We start from the raw sequence: 25773 nt of genomic DNA, 5'->3' as shown, positions 1-25773 counted from the left end.
GTGGGGCAGAGCAACTTGCTTCTTTGAATTTGGCACCCTGAAGCGATGGTTGCTCCGAGGAGGGTGGGGGTAGTAGGCACATTTGAGAGAGCAGGGCGTAAAGTTATAGCTTCACTTGGTTTAGTTAGCAGCATGGAGTGGACAAAGTTGGAGCGCACGTTTGCTGTCGAGGCATACTTTTCTAAAGGTCGCTCAATCATCGCCACGCAACGTGCATTCCGTACCCATTTCAATATTGCACCCCGTGGTCGTGTTCCTGGCCGGCAGTCGATTGTTTCATGGGTAAACAACTTCAGGGAAACTGGTGATGTGAAGAAGAAAAAAACCTGGGCTTCCATGAACAGCAAGGTCACCCCAAAACATTGACATGGTAAGGCGTTCTGTTTTGCGATCCCCTCAGCACTCTGCCTGCAAACATGCAGCTGCTGTTGGGTTGTCTGCTCGTTCTGTGAGGTGAATCCTGCATGAAGAACTAAAATTTCATCCCTACAAATTGGCTGTGGTGCAGGAACTTAACCCACGAGATTTTGTTGCTCGAGAAAATGCATGTGAGTGCTTCTTGGCATGCCACACGACACACTTGTTTTCTTCAGTGATGAGGCTCACTTCCATCTTTCGGGATCTGTAAATAAGAAGAACATGTGCTATTGGAGCCCTGATAACCCCAGACAACTTCATCAGCGTCCCCTACATTCACAACGTGTAACTGTTTGGTGTGCACTACCGCGAGTTGGAATAATTGGTCCATGGTTTTTTGAAGAAAACAAATGGGCAGTTTCGGTGACTTCTGACCGTTATGTCCACATGATTCTGGAGTTTTTCCTGCCAACACTCAACGAGATGGATGTGAGAGATATATGGTTCCAGCAGGATGGTGCCACAGCACACACAGTGCGTGTGTCAATGTCTGTTTTGCGGCAACACTTCCCAGGATGCCTTATCTCCTTGACGGGTGATCTGCACTGGCCAGCACGGTCACCTGATTTGTCACTGCAACTATTTTTTATGGGGTTATCTAAAATCACTTGTTTACACCTACATAGGACCCTGGCTCACCTGAAGAACAACATTTGTCAAGCTGTCGCCAACATATCCGTCGATATGCTGGAAAGAGTTGAACAAAACTTCCGAGTTCGATTAACGCAGTGTATTGAGAATAATGGACGCCATCTGCCTGATATTATCTTTAAAACTGTGTAAACATAAAATTTAATTTTTGTACTTGATGCTGTTCACAGAATGAAATATATATCTGCATTACTTTTTTTGTAAATGAATTTTTAAATAAGCAAGTTGCTCTGCCCCACCCTGTACTTTCACCTTGTACAATAACACTGGTCTACATATGAAATTTTTTAATCTGCTGACTTAGATATTTTAACTGATTCTATATTATTTGAGGTCGCTGATTCCAAATATGGAGTCAGAAAAAGGGTATCACGTCACAATTTTTCACAAATCACATTTGAAAATTTTCACAATATTATAATACTGGGCTAAACTCCAACAATTTTCAATATAGATATCTGCACATAATTAAATTTCTTTTTCTGCTGACTTAGATATTTTAACTGATTCTATATAATTTGAGGTCGCTGATTCCAAATATGTAGTCAGAAAAAGTGTATCACGTCACAATTTTTCACAAATCACATTTGAAAATTTTCACAATATTATAATACTGGGTTAAACTCCAACATATATATATATCTGCATATAATGAAATTATAGGACTACAAACATAGGTGGCGCAGCTGATAACAGGTATTAAGTTGCATTGTTTCACAAGTCACATTTCAAAAGTTTCAGAAAATTATATCTGGCTACATTCCAACAGCACTTGCAAAGAGATTGCGACGTAGTCAGATGTCCATACAGAGTATCACGTCACGTTGTTTACAAACATACGTTTCTATTTTCTCAATTGGGAGTTCTTAATGGACAAAAAGTTTAGGAAATTCCGGCAAATTGATCAATTTGTTTTACGAGCACATACAGTCAACACCTGATGCCTGTACTTTTGCTAAACTTAACATACACTACAGAATAGCACAACATACATACCTACTTAGGCAAAAAAAAAATTGTTTCTTTGATTTTCTGGAGTAGGTGGCCTCAGAAACGTCACGCTACAAGCACCAGCAATAGTCGGCCATCATGTTTTCATTCCATTTCCTCTGATATCGGTGCTCCATGGTTTTTATGTCTTGGTGGAAGCGTTCGCCCTGTTCTTCACTTACAGCACCAAGATACATCTAAGTGGAAATACATCTAAGTGGCTGTGCAGGAAGTGAAGCTTGACACTCATATTTACTCCTAACTTTTGAAACATCACCAACAAATTTTCAACTAGAACCTCGTAGTTGTGCGCCCTGAATTTTCGAAGAAAGTTTGTAATGACATCAGAAAAGGCACACCATGCATCTTTCTCTGTGCGGTTCATTGTTTGTAAGAATTCTTCATCTTTCATTAGCATCCTTATCTGAGGACCATCAAAAATAAATGCTTTTACTTTCTCATGCGTCAATGCAGGAAATTTTGAGCAAATGTATTTAAAGCAAGCCCCATTCTTATCCAGAGCTTTTACGTACTGCTTCATTAATCCCAACTTAATGTGCAGTGGAGGAAGTAACACTTTCTTAGGATCAACAAGCGGATTGTTCTGGACTTCAAAACTTTTCCTGGCAGACCACAGACTTCGTACCCAATGTTCGTTCCTTGCTCGACTGTCCCATAAACACAAAAAGCATGGATATTTCGTGAAACCTGCTTGTTGACCAAGTAACATTGAAATGACGTTGAGATCTCCGCACACAAGCCAACTATCAATAAAAAGCCTCCATTCTTCTGCATTATACGTACATCCCATAGCTTCAATTAGTCCCTTCACATCTGTACAATAGACAAGTTCTTCGTCCCTTTGAAAATATCTTAGATGCCTCTCTCTGTCCCGATACATGAAGGTTGTTCCAGACGCTAACATATTTCTTTCCTTTAGTCTACACAGGTCCTGAACACTTTTATGAGGTGCCCAGGATTTATCTTGGTCACCCAATTTAATTCCGAAATATGCACTATATGCTTTCCTTACAAAGTCAGTAATATTTGTCCTTTGTTTTGGAGTTAACAATGCTCGAATAACTGATTGAAATAATATTCATTATAATATTCAATGTGCTGCCATCTTGTGACCTCTTTACGGACTATGTTGTTTCATTGCTCTAAATATACATCCCTAATATTAGATAATTTTCTATTTTCCTCCGAACCCTGACGTGATAGAAGAAAACGGATTTCGGTTTTGGATTTACCACCCTCGAATTACTAAAGAACAACCATCAGGCTCCAGTCAGCAAAATGGACGTAGACCAGTGTAATACACCAAATGTAAAATAAACAAAATGTCTTAAAAAACATACTTACCTTTCTATTACTTTGTTAGTCATTCTCTCCCGTAAATCATTATCTAGACTTCTCAGAAGCTGAATGGTAATTTTCCTTGTATAGTTATATTTACTAGTTAGTTTGTTGTATTGTGAAGTCTGAAACAAAATAAACAAAATATATTTAACTTTTAGGGATTCTCATTTTCATTTCCTCAAAATTTTAATATCATAAATCTTTTTTGAAAAACAAATTATCTAAAATTAGTTTAGATTAATTATTTATTGGGTTGGGATATTTACAGGTATGTATTTTTTGGGTAAATACATTGGGTATTTACTTAATATAAATTAGGGATGGGACAGATTAATCAGTACTCTATCGGTATTGGCCGATATAGGCATATAGGTAAAATTACCAATTATTTTACCGATCCGATATATCTATAAATATTTTATAATGTTGTGCAAAATTCTGCCAATTATGTTATAATTTTTATGAATAATCTCCATGCCCTACTTTATAAAAAAGTAAATGTCTAAATATGCAACTTCTTTTGCACTGCAATCACCTCAAAACACACATTTATTAAAGAGGTGAATGAACCATTCAGGTTCTTCAAGGACCATTTGGAATTTTATATCGGATCGGTAGAATATCAGTATTGGCCAAAATTTTATTTTATTTTGTGTAATAAGTATAGTCTTTAAATCAAATTTAGGGTTATATTCACAATTTTATCACCAGAATGGCAGTATATGCTCTTCATTCCAAAATATGCCATTTTTATACCGAAATCTTGATCTTTTAATCACCATAAATATGTGACTATAGGTATTTGATTTTTAATTATTCTTATTTTACATCACTCTATTTTGTTAGATTTAACTCATCGTGACAATCAGGATGGGTGGCAATTAGATAAAACTGACAAAGAAACCCATGCCAGGCACAGGACTCAAACTAAGAACTCAGCTACTGGGGCAGCTAGAATATAATGGAACAAAGAAATATGTGATACCAAGGAAAACATTGACACAATTGACATTTCTTCATTGTACATAAGCCAACAGATACTTACACTTGTATAATGCTGCAGGTAGGATTCCATCAGAGTCAATGCAAACAACATGTCTGCAAAGTTTTCCATGAAGTCTTCCAGTTTACGAGAACATGTGTCATATGAATTTTCATCAACTTTCACACCCTCTTCAGGAACACTGTTTACAGCACCACAGTCCATTTCAAAACACATTGGGATGCTAGTTACCAAGACTGATGTGTATAATACCATGATATTGTAATCTAATAACTTTACAGTCTGTGAAGTCCTCATATTGTAAGAAAAGAAACTAAGATTTCCTTTGATAAGTTCAGCCTCAATGCACGAGTGATGCAGTAGTGTTTCGCATTCGTCCCACTGCTTTCGATTTGGCAAAAATATCTTTATAAGCTTAATACAATTATCCCACTCTTCCTCACCTCGATCGTAACAATTTATCACAGCCCTGCAGAAAGACACAACCTTTTGAACAAGATGCTCTACATGACAAATACTTAGGTCCTCGTTATATAACAGCTCCCTCACGACATCTGCAAATCTCGATGATAACTTTTCTATGTTCTCTCCTGTGTTCCCAATAGTTTTGGCCAGACACGATATTCCTTTAACCCACGCAGAGTTCAACTTGTCAAGTGTCGATGCCTGCAAACCATTGTTAAGATGACAACAAAGCTTGAACATGACTAAGAATAGTTCCTGGCTGGGTACACTCTTTTGTAACAGCAGAGTGTACCCTATTTCTCCACTGCACACGATATTTGCTAGTTCTGCCACAAAGATAGCACATAAGTCTAGATCAGGTATAGCTGTAGGTGTTGAAGTAGATGTGGATAATGTTTCACAGAATATCTCCAAAATTAATGATAATGTTTCAGTGCCAACTAGTAAATCTGGAATTAGAAAAAAAAACACAAGATACAATTTCCTTTACTACATTATCTTTCCTACAGTTATTATAAATATTTTGCACACTTTTAAATAGCAGTGAGACAGGCTTCAGTTGATAGCTCTTCCTACTGTTCTCACTCGTTCTTAACACAATTTTATCCTTTACTTAACACAATTTTATCCTTTACAATGCCAGAGGGAAGCTGGCGAAAAGTCAGAACTTTTACTATTTTATTTATATGTGTGGTGTTACCTTTCAGGTTTTTACTATCTCACAGATGAGACAAACAAATTACACAATGTAGGAATTCACATGTGATTGATTATAAACTATCAAGCAAACATGCTTGCAGTACCTGAATCTACTAGCTATGTGGAAAGATTATTACTTTCTTCCCCTTTTGTTGCATAAAAATACATTTTCACAACCATTAAAGATTTATAGCTGTAATAATGCAAGAACATTAATATTGCAATTCTAAAAACGGTAGAGTTAATTTTATAAAAATTTTGACAAGATTGTAATGCCATTTGTGGCATTATCAATGCATATCAGAAACATAAAACCAATGAAAATAAAATACGTATGTACGAAGAGTAGCAATTTAGCATTTTCAAAATCTGCATAAAATTGAAAAATTATTTTTACAAACACACTCACTCTCTCTTATGGTCCTACCAGGACTGACTTTTATCTTGTAAAAGTTTTATCTACCTTATTTTCTTGGCTGATGAATTATTTTTTCATGAAAAATATTACACTCAACATACTGTACTAGATGATTATTAACTATTAAATATAAAAACAGCACATTGATGATTTCTAGTCATATATAAACAAGACTTCCATTGACAACCAAAAAAGGAACAAAGAGTTTTTTTTTTTTTTTAGGTTTGATATAGAAAACAAATTTAATAGAATTTATTAGAAACCAACAGTTCATTCTATTTTTATCTACTCTTTTTCTAATGATCCTTATCAACCAAACTATATCTGGCTTAATTTCACAAAAATGACAGTAAATATCTGTACAGAAAAATATGTAGAAGTCAAAAATATAATAAAAAAAATCGGTGGTGTTTATATATTTAACAATGAATAGCGCTATATATAGAGTGGAACCTCGATTTCATAATATTTTACTATGTTGGGACCATCAAAATTGAATGTATAATGCAGGAAAATGTAAAATCGAGGCTCCACTGAATATTTCAGAACACGGCATCTTGTCAAAATCACGTTCAAGCCTACCTCCATCAGGTGTAGTTGAAAAGCAATATTTCAAAATTTCCCACATGTGACCTGTCTGTTCATCCTCCAGGGGAGAATGTTTCTGTATTCTGGACAAAGACAAATTCTTTGCCAAACCCACGACCAGCTGACCCAATTCCTGGCTCTTCAACCACTGCCTCACGCAAGCATCCTTGTGGTACTTTGTGACAGACAGGGAGAGGCACCACAGCAACACAGATGAATTGTTTACCTGCAGAAAAGTAAAAATAAGTTGACTGACTGAAGATAAAATGGGTAGGGCTGAGCTCAAACCAATTGGTACTAGATCGGTTTGATTTAATTACCAAAATGTCATTTTACATTCCATTTTTGAACCTGAAATGTGCTGTTATTGTACTGGAATTTTGGTCCTTTATCCACCACAAATGTATGTCGGTTTATCAATATCCATAAATATAGGCAGAAAATTATTCAGCAAAACTGTTAATAATTTACTGATTCAATATTTCTTTAAAAAGCCTGTAATTGAGTGCACAATTCTGAAATACTGTTATTGTTTTCATAAAGTTATAAGTCATGTACCCTGATTTTGTAAGGTGAATTACTACCTTATAAGTTTTTCTAAGGCAAAAAACAATTAGTCACATACATTAACCTATAAGAACTATATATGGGTAAAAATTACCCAAGCAAATTTGAAATCTGTTTTTACCTGCATGCGCACTCATGTGTTTCAGTCTGGTGGTGTTGTTTATTGTTGATTTATTTGTTTTTACCAACGAACAGAAGTATTCTTAACTACATTGGATTGATATGACTGTAGTGTGACAGAATGTGTATCTGTAGATTTTTATTTCAATGTAGTGAAGTACTGAAGATGTCCAGCTCTCCGAGAGAGAATGAAATTACAGAAGCAATGAGTGAAAAGTGAGCTAGCATGAACACTATACACGAACATTGACCTTCCTCTACAGTTTTTGCCACCACAAAACAATGGGTCTAACGATAAATGATTATTGATTATTCACATGCACTGTCAGCAACTATCTCGTAGTGTACTTCATTCTGTATTTCAACATGTTACCATTCTTTCACTTCTAGTAATTGCACAACACTAATTAGCTTAATCAATATAGCTATTATTATTTACATGCTTTCAAACCAATATAATTTGGACTTCAAAAAGTAATTTTGCCTGTGGGTAATTTTACTCAGTGTGCATCTTTGAGTCCTGTCACGAGAGTGTGCATCTCCTGCCAGGAGACAAATTGCTCAATCAATTTCTTCATGAAATGCTTGCAATTTAACTCTGTTACGCACGTTATTTTCTGTAACATGCATAGGCACATGATGTAGACCTGTCCCCCACCCAACCCTATAATTATTTTTAAGGTATGAAATACACCATGAATTATACTGATCATGTACCCAAAATGTTCTCCCTTTGTCTTTAATCAGCTGCTATTTTCTGCTGATCTTTCAAAATAATGTATAACAGTGAATGCAGTTATACGTTTCGCGATAGTACGTTTTTCTCGTTAGTATGTTTCTTCTGGTCGTCCCTGCCAATTTCTGTAAGGCTGCATACTATTATATTTCAGTTAATACGATTTTCAGATATACAATTTTTCCAGTTTATGTTCAGCGATTTTAGTCCCTATAAGGAAAAGACTTCAGTTATTCATTTTTACTGTGCTTGTTAAAAAGAATGCTGCCCTTGGAGTTAAAGATTTCCATGATGAAAATATGTGCCACCCCTTCCCAAACAGTTTTTCTAATCAGCTGCAACCATAGGATCAGACTTGCAACTTGGAATTCTATTTTTGTTGCTTGCATCGGAGGGCATTAGATGGGCAATGCACCCTTGAACCAGATTCGCCTATGCTAAATAATCCTACTTTAGTTCTTTGCATTGCGTTGGGCAAGTCACATCTGCCTGAAGCAGATCGGAAACTGATATATTTCAAGCTGTCAGACAAGTCACTGGCATAAAACTTCCCAGCCTATCGTAAGAATTACAAACAAGCTGAAGAAAGGGAGGGGGAGTCAACAGCGGCTTGCAGATGGGGAAAAGTTCCGCTGTCTTATTACCAATATATTTGAAGATGATACGATTGTTGAAGACAAAGAAGTTGCAGTACTTTTTTTATGCAAACAAAATCGCAGACAAATGAATTATTGAACACTGACCTTATTTTTTAGCATGTGAATGTTTCTGAAGAAAAGCAGCGATCATATTAAACATTGTGTGCATTTTCATTCTGCAAGCATCATTTGAGGAAGTCCTTTGTTTCAAATTTATTACTATAGGATAAATTGAAGATAAAAGGCTGTGACTGCTCAACCAATGCACCATTTTAAAAATTTAAATCCTAAAGGTAAGAATGAGCAAAAAGTAACATTTTAAGTAACATCTGAGAATTAAGGGTCTAGGGGAAGGCTCAAAGTTAGAAAATTTCCGTAATTACGCAAAATTTTCGAACTACGTAATTTCAGTTTTTATTATTATTATTTCAGTTGCGGCATGATCATTACATATCCTCTTAAGTGGTCTTTCGTTGTGTTTTACTCCAAATTTGGTCCATCTAGAATCCATACAGCCGATGCTAGTAGCAAAATTCGGGATATCACGAAGACGGCAACACTGCCGTTTTATACAATGTTGTTTTTTTTTACTCAAGAAGTATCTGTCTGATTTGAACAAAACTTTGCATGGTTGTAGGAATGTACCATCACTACATACAATTTTTTTCCATTCACTTTGCTCTATTGAGAGGGGCACAGGGGCGTGCCATATGCCATTTTTTTTTCTTTTTCTTCCTTTAACACTAATTATTGGGAGGGCCAATGCATAAAATTTACTTCTGCTAAAAGCTCTGTCTTTAAGAAAGAAAACAAAACCAATTTCATCTGTCTACGACAATTAGTTCTCGAGATATGTTTTTTTTTTGTACTTTGTGGCAAGTTCGAAAAGCACACTTGAAAAGGAACCGGCTTCAACGGGAATACAAGCACACGAGGCTCCTTCCGCTAAAGGTTTTAAGTTCACTTTATGCACAGAAGGTTAATCGGGACTGGACCTAGTTTAAAGTGGGATCCGAACCACTAAGTGCCTCCACCGGGTATCTTAACCCTGGATCTCTTGATTACAAGGCGACGACCTAACTTTCCACTATTCCATCGGGAAAACAAAAAAAAAAATTATATGTAAGCCCCCACCCCTCGAATATCCTGGGCATGCCACTGGCTCTGGTATTCAAAAGAATTATTCTTGTGTTGTCCGCAAGATAAGAGTTACTGTTTTGTTTATCAGAGGGCAGCACAAGACCGAAAAGATGCATCCTTTATGTTGGAGTTGGATGAGACATTGCTGTCAGAAGCGATACCCGCAAGTGACTGCTTTGGAGCAGCCAGACATAACACTAGCACCGTTAGCAGCCTCCTTACAGACAGACTGGAATAGAAGGTCCTGCACGTCTTTAAGATAAAGCACTTGTTGAGGACGAGAAGCTGGAACACAGCATTAATTTCATTTTATATCAGCAGCATGCTTATTCCCGAACCAAGTTGCAGAAAGAAAGGGGCCAGCCCCTGTGGCGGAGTGGTTAGCACATCGTGCTACGATGCCAGGGGTCCCGGGTTCGAATCCTGGCCTGGGCATGGATATTTGTGAGTGTCCATTCATGAATTTCATCATACCATCACTCATTCCCATCTTCGCAAATTAGCCAAAAGTGGCACAAGAAGCCAAGTAAAATACAGCAAATCAGAAAGAAAGGGGGAAGGATTATTATATTGTACATTTCCTATGCAGATAGCTGCATAAAAAAAGAAGAATAAAAAAGACTGTTTTATGAAATTATTGCAGAATAATGAGCTCTTGTGAAGAGAGATTCGTGACTTTTTTTCACTAGTTCCTAAAACAATATCGGATAAACGGGGTTGGCAAATTCTTCTTACTTTTTCCTGGCAAACAAGAAAAAAGGAAAGTTTTCCAAGCAAGTTCCCCTTCCTCCCTCTCTCTCCCATATACTAGGAAGAATTACGTACAAGCGTCGGTAAAGAAGTGTGAATAGTGATTGAGCCATGCTCTCAACTGTCCACATTTCTTGTGGAGGGAGGGAGAACAAAGACACCTCAGTCACACCTTTAGAATGTGTTAAAACTAGTGTTGATCGATATATCGTTCAGACGATACATTGCGATAATGAAAAAATATCATCCAGGCGATATCAACTAGACTATATCGTCACAATATTTTGGCAACATATATTGTGTCTGTGATGTATCATCACGATATTTGGTGATACATTGCTGATATCACGATACGGAAAAAGTATCGTATCGTCTGGCACAATATTTTCTTGACGATATATTGCAATATCAAATTTCCGATATCGTCCACCCTAGTTAAAACCCTAGAGAAAGCAGCTCTTAGTTTGGCAATAGTGAGCTTGTTCCCCGATTGTAAGGCAGGAGTTCAAGGTCGCAGGGTGGGTGGGTGAGTGGGTGGTTGGGTGAGTGAGTGAGTGGGTGAGTGAGTGAGTGGGTGGTTGGGTGAGTGAGTGAGTGGGTGGGTGGTTGGGTGAGTGAGTGAGTGAGTGGGTGGTTGGGTGAGTGAGTGAGTGGGTGGTTGGGTGAGTGAGTGAGTGAGTGAGTGAGTGAGTGAGTGAGTGAGTGAGTGAGTGAGTGAGTGAGTGAGTGAGTGAGTGAGTGAGTGAGTGAGTGAGTGAGTGAGTGAGTGAGTGAGTGAGAGAGACTGCTGCAATAGCAAGGAAGAAGGGAGGGAGAGGTCACCTGGCATGCGGAACAGGCATCTGGCAAATTTTGTTATCAGCAGGTCTTAGAAAACTTATAAAGTGGGAAACGAGAGTTACGGTAAACATAACATTGAGATAAACATCCTAATATTCAACATGTCCCACTCAGCTCTCCAGAATCAATTCTGTTCTTAACTTTTTCCTTGCTATAGTTCGTTGCAGGGTTCCCTCATTACACCATTTTTCAACACCACATCTCCTGTCCTTTCTAAACTAACAGACTCCCTATCAGCGCCGTTTACTGAATGATTTTAGGTATCTTTACTAAATTGTCAATGGCAAAATCCGTTGCAACATGCTCCTCCAGGAATTCCACTTTTGAGTGCCTATGTGCACAACACGCAACACAAATCTATTTTACACAAAAAAGCCTAGACTGGAAATTCAAAAAAGTATCGCTCTTCCACTCAATATAATGACCTCCCATCAAGTGCTGATGTATTTTCCACAGAGTACGCCTTTCGGTGAACCATCAGAACATATGAGGGGCAGTCAAATGAAAACCGAAAACCACCATAAAACACATTCCTCGCAAAAGTTGGCAACACTGTTGTTACGTATCGATACTGATATCTGTAGGGTAGGAGAAATGCGTAGGGAAAACACACAGGTCCACACAGTTGCTTCGTCATTGCTCAAGAGGTGAGCGTAGTGAAAAGTGTGTTCGTCCAGGAAATGGAGGCAAGCAAAGAAGAGCAGAGAGGTGTGGTTCGTTTCTTGGTGGCTGAGGGTGCTGGAACATGCGAAATTCATCGTCCCATGTCTGCAGTGTATGGCGAACACTGCATGTCCCTGACAAGTGTGCACGAGTGGCAGAAGAGATTCCGCGAAGGACGCACATCACTGCAAGACGTCCATACGATTTCCGGTAAGGTCATGATGAGCTTCTTCTTCGACTGCAAGGGCCCTCTGCTTGTCGACTTCCTAGACTGTGGAGCCACAATCAATGCACAGCGCTATGCAGACACGTTGCAGAAACTGCGACGTGCCATAAAGTCAAAACGCCCTGGAATGCTGTCGGACGGAATCATCCTTTTGCATGATAACGCCCGTCTCCATACTGCCAATCTGGAGAGGGATAAGCTTCAGACATTTGGCTGGGAAACGCTTGAACAAACTCCATTGTCACTTTATAGCGGGTGTTCGGTTTTCATTTGACTGCCCCTCATATGTTGCTAAATAATATTTAATTGTGCTATCTTGACTTATTTATATTAATAGTTTGTCTTATTTTGTTATTTTTATTTTTGTTCTTTTCATTGTAACTGATTTCAGTGTAAAATGACTATGTGCTGTATCTGAAATTTTCTCAAATAAATAAACATGGTTTTTGAACAGATTAAACTTGCTTGCATGGCTTCCACACCCTGGCACCTTCACTGTCTATTTCTCATGATTTTGTGAATTTACAATAATGATTTAGAACAGATTAGAGCAATATAGCAAACTTTGGTGTGTATATATAGTACACCTTTTCTTTCTTGTGTACTTAATTTTACCATTTTCATTATCTTTCAGTAATATGTTTTATCCCTTCTGTCCCCCACAAAACATATACCTGAGATTTCACTGTATTATAAAGTTAACGTCAGTTGCATGATTGGTGTGGTGTACATTTGCCCTCCATGTGCCTAAATATGTAACAACCAAAGCATGCCATATTCATTTTCATGTTCACTTTTGGCACTATTACATACCTACGTGTCCATCCCCTCCTCACTAACCCACTTTCGTATAACATCGGGATCTGAAGTGTTCTCAGTCTCTCGACGCATTGATATTTATCCTGTTAGGTATTTAGGCATTGTGGGGTACAACTGTACACCAAGAACGCAACTGACGTTAGCATTGTAATATATTAATGTGGCTTAGAAGTGCAGCAGAACTGCACAACTGTGCTGAGAACAAAGACAAAGCTACACAAAAGCACTCATGTGCAGTATAGTTCACAGTGTTGCAATCTCACAATGAATATCGATGGGGGACACCTGTACCGCACATGCCTAACAGAGGGTTGATATTGACTTGGCAGAATATCGTTAAATTTTATGTCAGTACTTTTTATGAGAAAAATTTACATTTCATTACCCTTACCTTAACAAACAAAATGTATTCCCTATTAGTACATCCCTGACACACACACACACACACAAAAATAAAGTAAAAAAACAAGTCATACCTGGACAAGCGAATGCAGTATGGATGTTTTCTCTTCAGTCTTCAAATATTCAAGCAATAAAAACACAGACTCAACCAGGCACTCCGAACACATAATTGGATCTTTTACCCATGGGTATAAGACATCATCAAAGAAACTAAACAGTTTAGAACTTGAGTTGGCTTTGTTGTTCAAGTGTAGAAACAGTTCTTGTGATTCAAACGTTACTAAAAGCCTTGCAAAGTGGAGCACCATACACGAAGAACCAGTTCTTTGTGCTTCTTGCAAATACAAAAAGCACAACTGGAACACAAAATCTTTGATAGGATCTACAGACACTAAACCTGGGAAATCAACTGTAACTTCTTCTTCTACTTCACTCTGAGCATCAACATTTTCGTTCTCTTCCCTGAATGTCACTTTCTTGTCTTGTTTCTTGTTCAGAAGATGAGGATTTTTAAGGCACACTAGAAACTCTACCTGGTTTCTTAATATCCATTCAGATTTACCATCGTGATTCACAACCAGCTTATGGAACATCTGATATATTATGTCCACCAAGAAGGAAAGTAAAATTTCATAATTACTATTCTTTTCACTTTTGTGTATATTCCACCAGCACTGCAGCATGTCAAAGATATGTTTATACAGAGGAGTCATGCAGTTGTGTCTCTTTGGATTAACAATGGTGTCTTCGAGTAATATTAGAAGCTGAAAAGTAAAATATATATAGATCAATATTTCTCGACAAGCAATGTGTAATAGTTTTTCTTGTATGTACACATTGCTTGCATTGTAGAATTATTTTTCTGTAGTTTACGGTTATTACAAGCATAAGAAAACAGTTTTTAGTTGTGACATTTCAGGAGAACACACGCTCCCTTCATCAGACATTTATTTTAATTTTGACTAAAATACAGTTATAACAATGGTTAGCAAGTTTTTAAACAAAAAGAATCCGTTATACAGGGTAAGTCAAAATGATGGACCCAATTACAGAAACGTATTCTGTGAAATCGAATAAACATATGTTATTATGAGACATGCGCTTCGAAAGGATAACTTTCAAAATAACCGTAAACTACAGGAAAATAAGCAATGTGTAGTTACTGTTTACTTTAGTGTTTTTATAATACATTGTCTGTTATTTTCTTGTGTGTATACAGAAGTGATTTTCAATGTATGAATATATCGGGTGATATTGGCATATCAGAATCGTTATTGGAATAGGCAAAAACCTGTTCTTTAAATCAATTCGGATGCTCAATTTCCTCTTTCAAAACTTATAGTGAATGCATTTTTAACTGGCAGCTGTCCTGGGAGACTATCTATCTGCCAATTATTTTTAAAGATTTGTGTGCTGGAGCAGCTGGCAATCTCAATAGTGAAGTGCATGTTCTAGGAAGAACACTGGCTACCCTGTACAGGGTGGCTACAGAGAAATGAAATTCACTGACATTTCAAGGTTTTCCAGACAAATTATATATTTTTCCCTGACAATTATAAACTAAATCCATCTTTTGCCAAATGGACAGATCCAGGTATGGATTGTGTTAAGTACCAATATTACCTTCAGAGAAATTGGCTTCATTTCCATTTTTTCATATGCAGCCAGTTTTCAATCAAATATTTGATTATTTTTGAAGTTGCAATGAAATGAAATTAGAGTGAAGCGCGATTGATGAAATAAGAAATTTTGTAATTTATCAATCTCCTTAGTGTTTCTCTTTATACATATGTTGATCTTTCCAAGGTTTGGAACCCACTACTTGCAAGAACCATGAGTACGGACTCATTTATTAATGCATCAACATTTGTATCATACTTCTCTTTTCTCTGTAGATGCTTGCACATATGAGATTAGACAGGGTAAATTCGCAGCTTATTCTATGCACACATGACAACACATAGTGTCTGATTGGCACCAAAATCCCTTAAACCTGATTCTTGGGAGTAAATGTTTCTGAAAGTGAAATAATGGAATCATACAAAACAAAGTGTCACATTCCTTTACACTGGGAATCCTCCTTCAGTCAAACATTCATGGAGTCTGTTGACAACAGCTTTCGAAAGTTTATATATGAGGGTTATCGAGAAAATTAAGTTCCAATGGTGTCTGTTCACGGTGCTAGTGATCGGTGCGTGCCATGCACATGCAGGCAGGAAGAGGTGGCAAGTGGTTGTAATCTGGTGCAGTCATTTTAGCTCAGTGCTAGGAGAAAGATGGCAGCTCTCATAGACTCCCGTAGACTGTGAGGAAAAAAAAAAAGTAAAGTGCTCACCTGTGCTTAGCACCACGCCATGAAGGCGTATAGGGGGTGTGGGGGTAATGCCCCACACTTTCTTGATCCGGTCTTGAGTGGGGGTGATGTGATCAGCATCATGCCCCTGACTGCCTTTACCCCCCAGGGTTTCCCCCAGGTACCCAAGTCATTTGATGCTGTGTGGGCACCGGGGCCCCTTCCAACATTAGAAAAGTTCCCGTATTTGAACCGGCTGGGGATCGAACCCAGGACCTTGAGCATGGTAGTCAGGCGCAATACCAACTGAGCCACCGCGGCCCCACCTGTGAGGTATGCACAGTAATCAGACTTTTGCCCGCTCAGTAGATGCCGGCATAGAGCCACCAGCAATCTTGTGAGATGTACAGACCAGATGTCAAGAGCGACAGTATGGTCATACGATGGTGCATACAATTCACGGAAGGCCACAACCCCATACAACAAGATCATACAAGCTCTTTTGCATCACTTCAAGTGCGAGATCATCGATCACTCCCTATACACTCCCGACTTTGCATGTACCAACTTTCATCTCTTCATTCAGCAGAAGAGATTGCTGGCAGGACAGCGTTTTGACAGTTACGCTGCTGTACAGATAGTTCCAGTCTTAGGTGTCAGACACATATGCCATGGGCATACATAATTTAGTGCCATGCTACGACAAATGCCAGAACAACGGTGGTGAATATGTCAAAAATTAAGTTACTACTGATTTCATACTATGGGAATGAGAGACGCGGTAATATATAATTAAGGTACTCTCGTTTTGCACGAAGCTGTTTTACATTTTTTTCTATTAATTTCGGTAGCCACTGCCACCATCCTCGTTGGAATTTGTTGTGTTGTTGCTTGGCACGTTTCTGTTGCTTTTGTCTAAATCACCACTAGGTGTGCTGCTGACGCCTGTATGTCTGCGTATATGTCGTCTGCTGTTCACCGGTGTTAATTGCTGCAGTAATGGAAGCCAGGCATGGTGTGCCCGACCACTATCTATGTACAGTTCATGGTTGTAGTGCATGATGGGATGTGTTTCCTTAATTCTTGTGTTTATGAGAGTGTGTGCTTTGTATTTGACATGTACATTCTCAATTTTATTGTTGTGGAATTTGATATGCTTGGCAAGTCCGGTGGTGGGTTGTGCAGTTTTTGCATTTGATAGGTGCTGTTGAATTCTCTCACTTCCAAAATGTGCCTGCCTGATTTTCAAAACTGTTCTATTTCGTTATTTAAATTACTGAACTAGCTGAGAAGTCTGGGGAACAGGGAACAAATGTCAAATTGCTATGCCTGACAAAAGTCGCATGCATAAAAAGTAGGGATGGGTCGATATGAAATTTTGGCCGATACCGATAAAGTAACGATATAAAATTTACCGATACCGATAACCGATCCGATATAACATTAGAAATGGTCCTTGAAGAACCTGAAAGGTTCATTGACCTCCTTAATAAATGTGTGTTTCAAGGTGACTGTAGTGAAAAGGAAATTTCATATTTAGACACTTATTTTATAAGAAATTAGGGCATGGAGATTATCCTAAAAATTACAACAAAATGGCAGAATTTGCAGTAAATTATCAGATATTTATCGATATATCAGATTGGTAAAATAATCGGCAATTTTACCGATAAACCGATACACCAATATGCCTATATCGGCAAATACCGATAGAGTACCGATTAATCGGTACCATCCATAATAAAAGGTTTGTTCAATGAAGTGTGAAACCACACCAGACAAACTTAGATCAACAAGGTTCCGTTTATGCACGAGATTTTTGTCAGATGTCGCAGTCTCAAGACCTCCAACAAAAATTAGTTCCATAAGAGTGCTATGCATGCTTATTTTGTCACATGTTGTAGTGAGTCATTTTGTCGAAGTTCGACACTAGTCGGATGGCGATGTCTGACAAAAATCGCATGCATCAATGGCACCTAAATGTTTGTCTGACAAAAGCTGTACCATGGCATTCCACAATTTATAGAGTTGCATAGTGCCGTTATTTGTTTTCATGTTCCTTCAGAATGTCTGACAAAATGCCATACTATGACATCTGACAATTATCGGAAGCGTCACAGTGTGGTGCACCCTCCTCCCCCAAATCTGTTGACAGCTTTGTCCCCTTACTACTCCCATTCCCACACAGACAAGAAAAAATGATAATTCAATGCATTTTCCACGTTATACCGCCGCTCTGAAATCTCCACCCCCACCCCTTCGCACCTCCCCTGGCACCATGGTTAAGTTGCATATAAAAGGGACATAAAAGTTGATGCCGACACTTAGCAGCGCTTCATAATGACATCTTTCAAAGCAAATGCCTCGCACATTCATTCCATTGCAAAAAAAAGTCAATCAAGACAAAATTCCCTGACTCTTCCCGGTTTTACAGGTTTGTTGCCACCCTGCTGTAGTACCATGCCAAGCCATACAATTGTTAACCCCCCCGTGCTCATAAGAATCCACTCATAACATGGCTCCTTAACAACCATTTTCTTTGCAACCAACGGAGCAAGGGGGGGGGGGGATATATGTCCACACTAAGTTTGGCAACATGGGGTATATCCGATTCTGTGACCATCGTTTCGCAGCTTTATACATGAAAATAAATATATAAATACTTAGAAAAAATTATATCGGTATCTGCCATACTCCACCTTGTTGGTCAAATGTATCATGAACAAAGGTTCCTGGTTCAAGTCCTGCCATGGACATTCCTGCAGGTACCCTCTGATCAATACAAAGTAGCCATCATTTATCCTCATACTCATGATTAACCTTGAGAGTAAGAAAAGCAATACCGAATGTATAAGAATTGTGGGGTGTGACACATACCTGCTGAGAGAGCAATTCCTTGCAGAAGTCTAAGTCCTCATGGTGGTTCATTATAATATACCTCAGTGCCTCCATAAAAGCCACAATTATTCCGCAGGATTCAATCTGACTTTGTTGAACTGACTTGTGTTCCAAGCTGTTTGAAAGAATAAGCAAAATTATAAAATTTGCGGATGGCAATAACTAATAAAAAATTACAAATGTTCAATGAAATCCTGAATGAATTATTTGCCAGGCAATTTCAATAGGTAATTGCCTTGCGAAAAAAGAATGAACTGCTTATTTACACATTTACTTCACAAAACCAGCATACACGTTATGGGGCACAGCTGCAGTACACACAAAATTTACATAACTACAAGTTCTGATGTAGACAGTGACAGTGGTGACCAAAACTAATCAAATGAAATAAATCATTAAAGGAATACATAGTACATTTTGTGTATATATTAAAACCAGCATACATGAATTATACAATTATATATAAAAAATGAAAGAGCACAATTTTGAACTAAATTACATTTTGGAAATCTGTGCGTTTACTCACTAAATATATTCTTTTAGAGTAAAGAAAAAGGATATAAAAACTTACGTGAGTGAGTATAATGGTTGCAGACGACGTTTCGCGAAGCTACGCTCCGCTTCCTCAGGTCTCTTTTCAGTACATAAGTACTTCGTCACATATGTACAAAAAATCCAGGATTAGGTAAAAGAAGGTGTTTGGATATGGAATTTAAAATTACATGAAGATAAAAATGCCATGAGGCTAAAAGATAATTTTAAAAGAACGGTGTGCCCATATTACCATTACCAAATTATCTTTTAGCCTCATGGCATCTTTATCTTCATGTAATTTTAAATTCCATATCCAAACACCTTCTTTTACCTAATCCTGGATTTTTTGTACATATGTGACGAAGTACTTATGTACTGAAGAGAGACCTGAGGAAGCGGAGCATAGCTCCGCGAAACGTCGTCTGCAACCATTATACTCACTCACGTAAGTTTTTATATCCTTTTGCTTTACTGTAAAAGAAAGAACTAAATTACTGGCTACTTAGACAAATACAAGATCAGTAGAATTATTAGCAATTAATTGCACTTATAAACCAATATCCAGTTATGATATTGATTACCAACCAATACATGTGACCTAGTGTCTTGACATAAAATATCTCATATTGATAGAGAACCTCGATGATGTACTATTAACAGTCTTATTTAAATTACATGGCGAGATAATCTTTGACATGTGTTTGTTTTAGAAATGATGATACTGTATCTTGTTAAACAGTCAAGTACGCACGTTCTTGTCTCTTGATTGCTGTATAGCACGGTTGTGTTCACGCATTCACGCTGGACGATGCTCTCCTCTCTCTTTTTTCTGCAGGCAGTTGCTATTGAAATATGTAACTCATGGAACTGATCCTACCTTCTGTTGTGGTTATATGGAAGTGAAGAAACTAAAGTACCCATTTGGAAATAGTTTCTAGTTTCTTCAAATATGGCGAAGAGAGAACAACCTAGTACACCACACAAAATACTTCAGAATCCAAAAAAGATACATGTGGGGGGTATGTGGAGTTGGACCTTGTGTGGATGAATGCTTCCAGAAATATCAGTCTCACTAAATACTACTAAACTTCAAGCATTCCAGGAAAAGAAAAGTTTATTCTTCCAGTTCTACAGTTGATTCCCTTACACTCTTCCCCCTCCATCACTACTACTTCACTATCATATCTAGGTGTGTACATTTATACTTGAAGAACTGTAATTATATCAGATGTTGTAATTCATGATTTGTATTTATTATGTATTTTTTGATAAATAAACAGATTTTACATCAAAATATTTTTTTCTGGAATGGCAATGACAGCATAGTAAGTACTTAACTGAGTTGGTCTTTGGCGGTAACATATTGAATTTTAACATGGTAGGAAAAGGGTTAAAACGTATACTTTACTTTAATATTATTAAAACCACAACAAAACCAATAACTGTACATGTTATCTGTTAAGAATGTATCAATATAATAAGAATGGGGGCAAGAGAACAATAACGTAGATAGCAGAATTGACCATTCACTTACTATGAATGGAAATATCAGCCAATACTTGCAAAAAACTGATATGCCATTCTTAGCTCATGCCAATACATCAGGTCTGGTCAACCCATTGTAATTATGGAACAGCAGCAGTACTGGGTCACTGTAAGAGGGGCAGAAAATGGGCAGGAGGTTTCGTCTATTGCATTCGTGCAGAGTGCAGGCAGGTAGACTGCAATACATTACTGATTCTTTTTAAGATGATTTTTTAATCTCTACTAATGATCGACATATGGCATTGTACAGTGGTCCAAGTGAATGCAAAACCTGGCCAAAATTACAAAATTGCAATTGTAAAAGTATGACTAATCAAGGATTGGGCATACATCCCCAAATACAAGCAAAACACCACACTACTCCACTCAAGTGCAAGGCTCATAGCTACCATAGCCAAAATGCCATGAGAAGCCATTTTGTTTACTAGTGATACTACCAAAAATTAAGATTAATGCCCAAAAACCTAAGAAAAAGCCGAAAATCAAGAAAAAGATGCAATTCATGTCAAAATAAGTTATTATCAACATGCCAAAGTCATTTTTCATGCATGAGCACCATGTGCTATAATTTACTTATTAGACGAAATTTTTATTTATTTACGCATTTTCAAGATAACATTTGTGCAGGTGCAGAATAACCCCTTTATCTTGAAAATGCCATCCATTTAACTCAGTTAGCATAAATGTGGATAAAAAACAAACCAAAAATCAATGTTTTTTGGTAAAAACATTAGAGAGCTTAAAAAGCTCCCATTCTAGTCTGACACCTGGTGGCCAGACTTGGAACTACTTGATCCAAGCTACCTATGACCTCAGTCAGCCAATGGGAGGCATCGCAGGGTATGACATCATGAGGAACGTAGCAGATTTCTTTATTATGTGTGAGGTTAGCCCTCGTGCTTCTCTTCTGTGTTAGATCTCCAACAAGTAAGGTCTCGGCCAACGAGTGTACCATTTTCAAGTTACGCGAGTGGGTACAATGGCCCCCGAACTTACTATTAGCTGCCGTAAGAGTGAAGTATAGTCTCTTGAGTGCCTAGTATGGGCTAACAGGGTAAAAAATCGGGACTCGGGCATGCAGGAAAGTGCTCAAATGGGAAAATGTGCAGTTTGCAATCTCCGTTTTTCTCACGTATGGCCACGTGGCTATGTTAGCCGGACTATTGGAGGTATAGTGAAGGAAATAGACTTTAATCCAAGCTCGTATAGTGGAACCACAAGCAAAACAACCTGCACAGACCCACGACTCCTGTGCACCGTACTACCGCGAGGAGGGGAGGGGGAGAGTTGACCATGCTTCCTTATGGCCGGAGCTGAAAGGAAGAAGGGAAAGTTGCGTGGGGACTTTTCATCCAAGGTTTTTTCCCTTGTGGTCGATCTACAGGAGACATCCATCACCTACGATCTCCTCAACAGTCAGGAGAGGTTGCAGGATATCCAGGGGCAGGTGTTTGTGTACCGCCAAAGTCTGTTCTTCACCCCAAAATGAGCCATCGCTGAACATAGTGTGTGCATGTGTAACAAAGGCCCCAGTTAAGGTAAAAAGTGTCCATATCTAGACATCTGCTGATTTCCAGATATTGAAAGTATCAATATGTTGTTTTTATGCGAGTGCTATAAATGTAAAAGTGCATACATGTTTGTTGATGCCTATAATATTTCCAAATGTCTGTGTTCTAGTGGCCAATAAATATGTCGGTCCAATGAAAAAGATCTAGTTTCATTCCTGAGTACTTAATTCTGCTAAGCTCTCCTCCACTACTGGTTATACAGGCTGAAAGTTCTTTTAGATACCGGTGAGTCTTCTGGGGAATACTCGCTGCTAATCTGGGAACACCACACGTCACACATGGGAGACGTGTGTCCGCATAAATTAGCCTGGGAATTACATTTTTAGATACCTTTGCATTTTTCTTGGTAATTGAAGACCAGTAGGTAACCGAACAAGTCAAGTTCAAACTTAAAAGTGTAGCTCCTGAAAACCATCATAAAAGGTCCATTCTATTGAAAATTACCTGATGCTACACAACAAGTGTGGGAATGATGTGACCTTTGTTAGTTTGTTGCAGAAAGGACTTTTCCATGTAGTTAGTTTTGTGTCTTTAGAAACATTTATTGGATGACAATTGCGGTTTGAAACTTATTTTCCGTTAGTTTTAAGCTTTAATTATATGGATATACTTTTGTCATTTGGTTTAATCAGGTATTAAATTGTTAACGTGCCGGAAACCAAGTTAGTGCTAAAAGCCACAGATTTCATCCTTTTTGATACTTGTCGTTGAGTAACAAAACAACTCAAACATGCTCAAGTTAAGATTAAACCATTTTGTGTTAGAATAATGTTTCTAGTTCAGGATCCAGGTCAGTTTTTGCCCGTTCTTGCCCCTTTTCATAAAAAGTCTTAAAATATAATTGGATACGCGAGATCTTCATTCTTTGCAAGTTGTTAGGATGGACATCTGGGCAATTTCAATGTAAGCAGAGGGCCAAGGAAGAGGGATTTCAAGACACAGACATTTTCTTCACATTCCTTGTGCAGCTTAAGATACACTATAAATGTAAGACACTAGCAAAAGTTGCTATTTGACAAAATCTTTGACCTTCAACGACAAGATTTTGCTGGCTGATCAGGCTTCAATTAAAAAAGGAAACCATGGCTCTCACAGAAAAGTGTTCTATATGCTTACTTAGCCCAGATCTACACAATTAGCAGGAACGAAAGCTGGACACATTCCGCATTAGCCTCTTCAGGTTACGTGTGTGGATAAACATCATGGAAATCAAAACAAGGCAGGTGAGTTGAAAGATAAATAAACAGTTGATGAAGAAAATAAAACAGAAGGTACAAGCCAAGATGAAGATGGAATTAGGCATCATTATAGATGCACCAAGGCAAATGGGAAGTGGGACATCGAATGACAAAAATACCAAAAAAATATTCTTTCCAAGAACTCCAAGAAAGTGGTGGATATAATGGGAATTGCCATGCTCCTATAGGCACTATCTTATGGACTGGGCCTAGACATGGTGAAATTTGAGATGGGGACCAAGCAGAAAATTGAGCTGCACTTCTCACTCTATCAACATGCCAGCTTCCATTCATAAGATACTTGTCCATGGTCCAGCAATTATTTCAGCTGTTCTTCTGCCAATAAGAGAAATGTCAGAAGAGACTCAAGATGCAGGAAACAAGCATATAAAGAAGCATTATCCTTACCACCATACTCGGACCAGTTCTTGGGGGAAAAAAAGATTATGAATGTGATCTATCGACAGTTATCTCCACAGAGCAGTCTGAGATAAACATTTCAAAACGTAACCTCCAGTCATTGGCTGATGTTGAAACCGATCAAGATTGAAACTGTAAATACGTTGAACAATTCATAAGTTGTGGTTTACTTTATTGTGAGTGCCATTAGCATTAAAATATCATAATAATGTCCAATATTGTGCTCCTTCCCTAAAATTATAGATTATGTGAAAAAAATCTGCATTCTGAGGTTACAGACCAAAAAATTAATTTTGACCAGGTTTTTCATGCATCTGGACCACTGTGTATTGTTACAATTACCATGTAATTTACCAATACACAGAACCTTAAAATGAGTATTACTGTATTAGTGTTGTTTCATTTTTCCTCTTTCCATTCTTAATGTGCCTTCCTCTCCACCCTTTATCTTGACCTATATATGTGTACAGAACTGAGATTTTCAGAGGCTTGTGGTTAAAAACTTACAATGCAAGAAAATGAAATATCCTGTAAATATAAATTGATATGGTTTATTATTTTACTTTGCCTTTCCACCACTTCTCGCTAAATGTGCAGATGAGGATGAGTGATAATATGATTGAAGTACACTCACAAAGAACACCAGTGTCCAGTTTGGAATTCGAACCCAGGACCCTGGTGTCGTAGCATGTTGTGCACCATGGAAGATGACTTGGGAACCATACAATCAGTTCCACTTTATGTTATAATCACTATAAGCCTATTAATTAATTTTTTTTTATTTCTTTCAAATTCAGCTCCACTATTAATGGCAATTGCACTGCCAAATATTAAAAAAATGGGAAAAATTCCCCTCCAAAAAAACATGGTTGGAAATGTATACTGGCATAAGGACACAAGATGAAAATGGTGGAAAGTAAGGCACAGAAGAAACGGAGGAGAAAATCAAGGATTAGCAAACAACAACAAATACATAAACATAAAATTCATTTTGTCTATTTTTTTCTGACTTGTTAACTGCGTTTTAAAGTCTGGTCAAGATACAATCACCAGATAACTTATCATTGATTGACTGAGTTGGTGTATTAAGTCCACTTTATGCACAGTAAGGCTAATCGGGATTGGACCTACAGTTTAAAGTGGGATCCGAACCACTGTGCAATGTGCCTCCACCAGGAATCAAACCTGGGACCCCTTGATTACAAGGTGACGACGCTACCACTGCACCATCAGGGAGGCCAGATAACTTATCAATCGATAATATTAAGCAGCTTACCCTTTTCTCAGGTTGTCGAAAAACTTCATGTAAAATTCTTTCTTTTCAGTGATTAATTCTGAAGGCATTTTACTCAGGAAAGGCAATAGCATAGGGAAAATTGTAGCAGCATTTCCTTGTCCACCTTCTCTGAGAATATGCCAAAGTTTTGGAAATACCATCTTCTCAGCATTCACAAATGACCAGCAATCCTTTACAAAAAAGAAAACATTTATTGTGTTACAAGGTCCTTCTGAGTGACAGTGTAATTTTTTAAAACATAAATAGCAAGAAATAGGTTTCTCAAAAATATAATTTTGATACACTTTTGTTCACTTCACAAGGATCAGAGATATAAATTAATGTCCTTGTATCCCTTTCAACAACAACTTCCAGGTAGTGATCATCCAACCTTTACCACAATCAACATACATCTCAGTATGGAAAAGATGGGAGAAGGTTTGCATATCAGCCATTCGTGCACACCCATTGGCCTGAATAAGGACACTCAAACTCTCAATCCCT

The 25773-nt window shown here is 37.9% G+C and overlaps 1 protein-coding gene across 3 annotated transcripts in view; it reads right to left on the bottom strand.

The window, feature by feature from the left end:
- Window positions 1-25773, bottom strand: part of Ltn1 (E3 ubiquitin-protein ligase listerin) — a 123071-nt gene that overhangs the window by 65825 nt on the left and 31473 nt on the right. For all 3 annotated transcript variants that reach the window (XM_083123974.1, XM_083123975.1, XM_083123976.1), the window contains exons 7-12: window positions 25270-25460; window positions 18665-18800; window positions 13569-14258; window positions 6588-6819; window positions 4466-5337; window positions 3424-3542 (exon numbers count right to left, since the gene is read on the bottom strand). In XM_083123974.1, the coding sequence (XP_082980100.1) occupies window positions 3424-3542; window positions 4466-5337; window positions 6588-6819; window positions 13569-14258; window positions 18665-18800; window positions 25270-25460 (2240 nt within the window). The remainder of the gene's footprint in view (window positions 1-3423; window positions 3543-4465; window positions 5338-6587; window positions 6820-13568; window positions 14259-18664; window positions 18801-25269; window positions 25461-25773) is intronic.

Source organism: Lepisma saccharinum, chromosome 6 (assembly GCF_977018435.1).
Source record: "Lepisma saccharinum chromosome 6, izLepSacc3.1, whole genome shotgun sequence".
In the NCBI taxonomy this organism is placed as follows: Eukaryota; Metazoa; Arthropoda; class Insecta; order Zygentoma; family Lepismatidae; genus Lepisma; species Lepisma saccharinum.
Note: the sequence above shows the minus strand (reverse complement) of the source record. Positions and strands in the feature narration are given on the sequence as shown.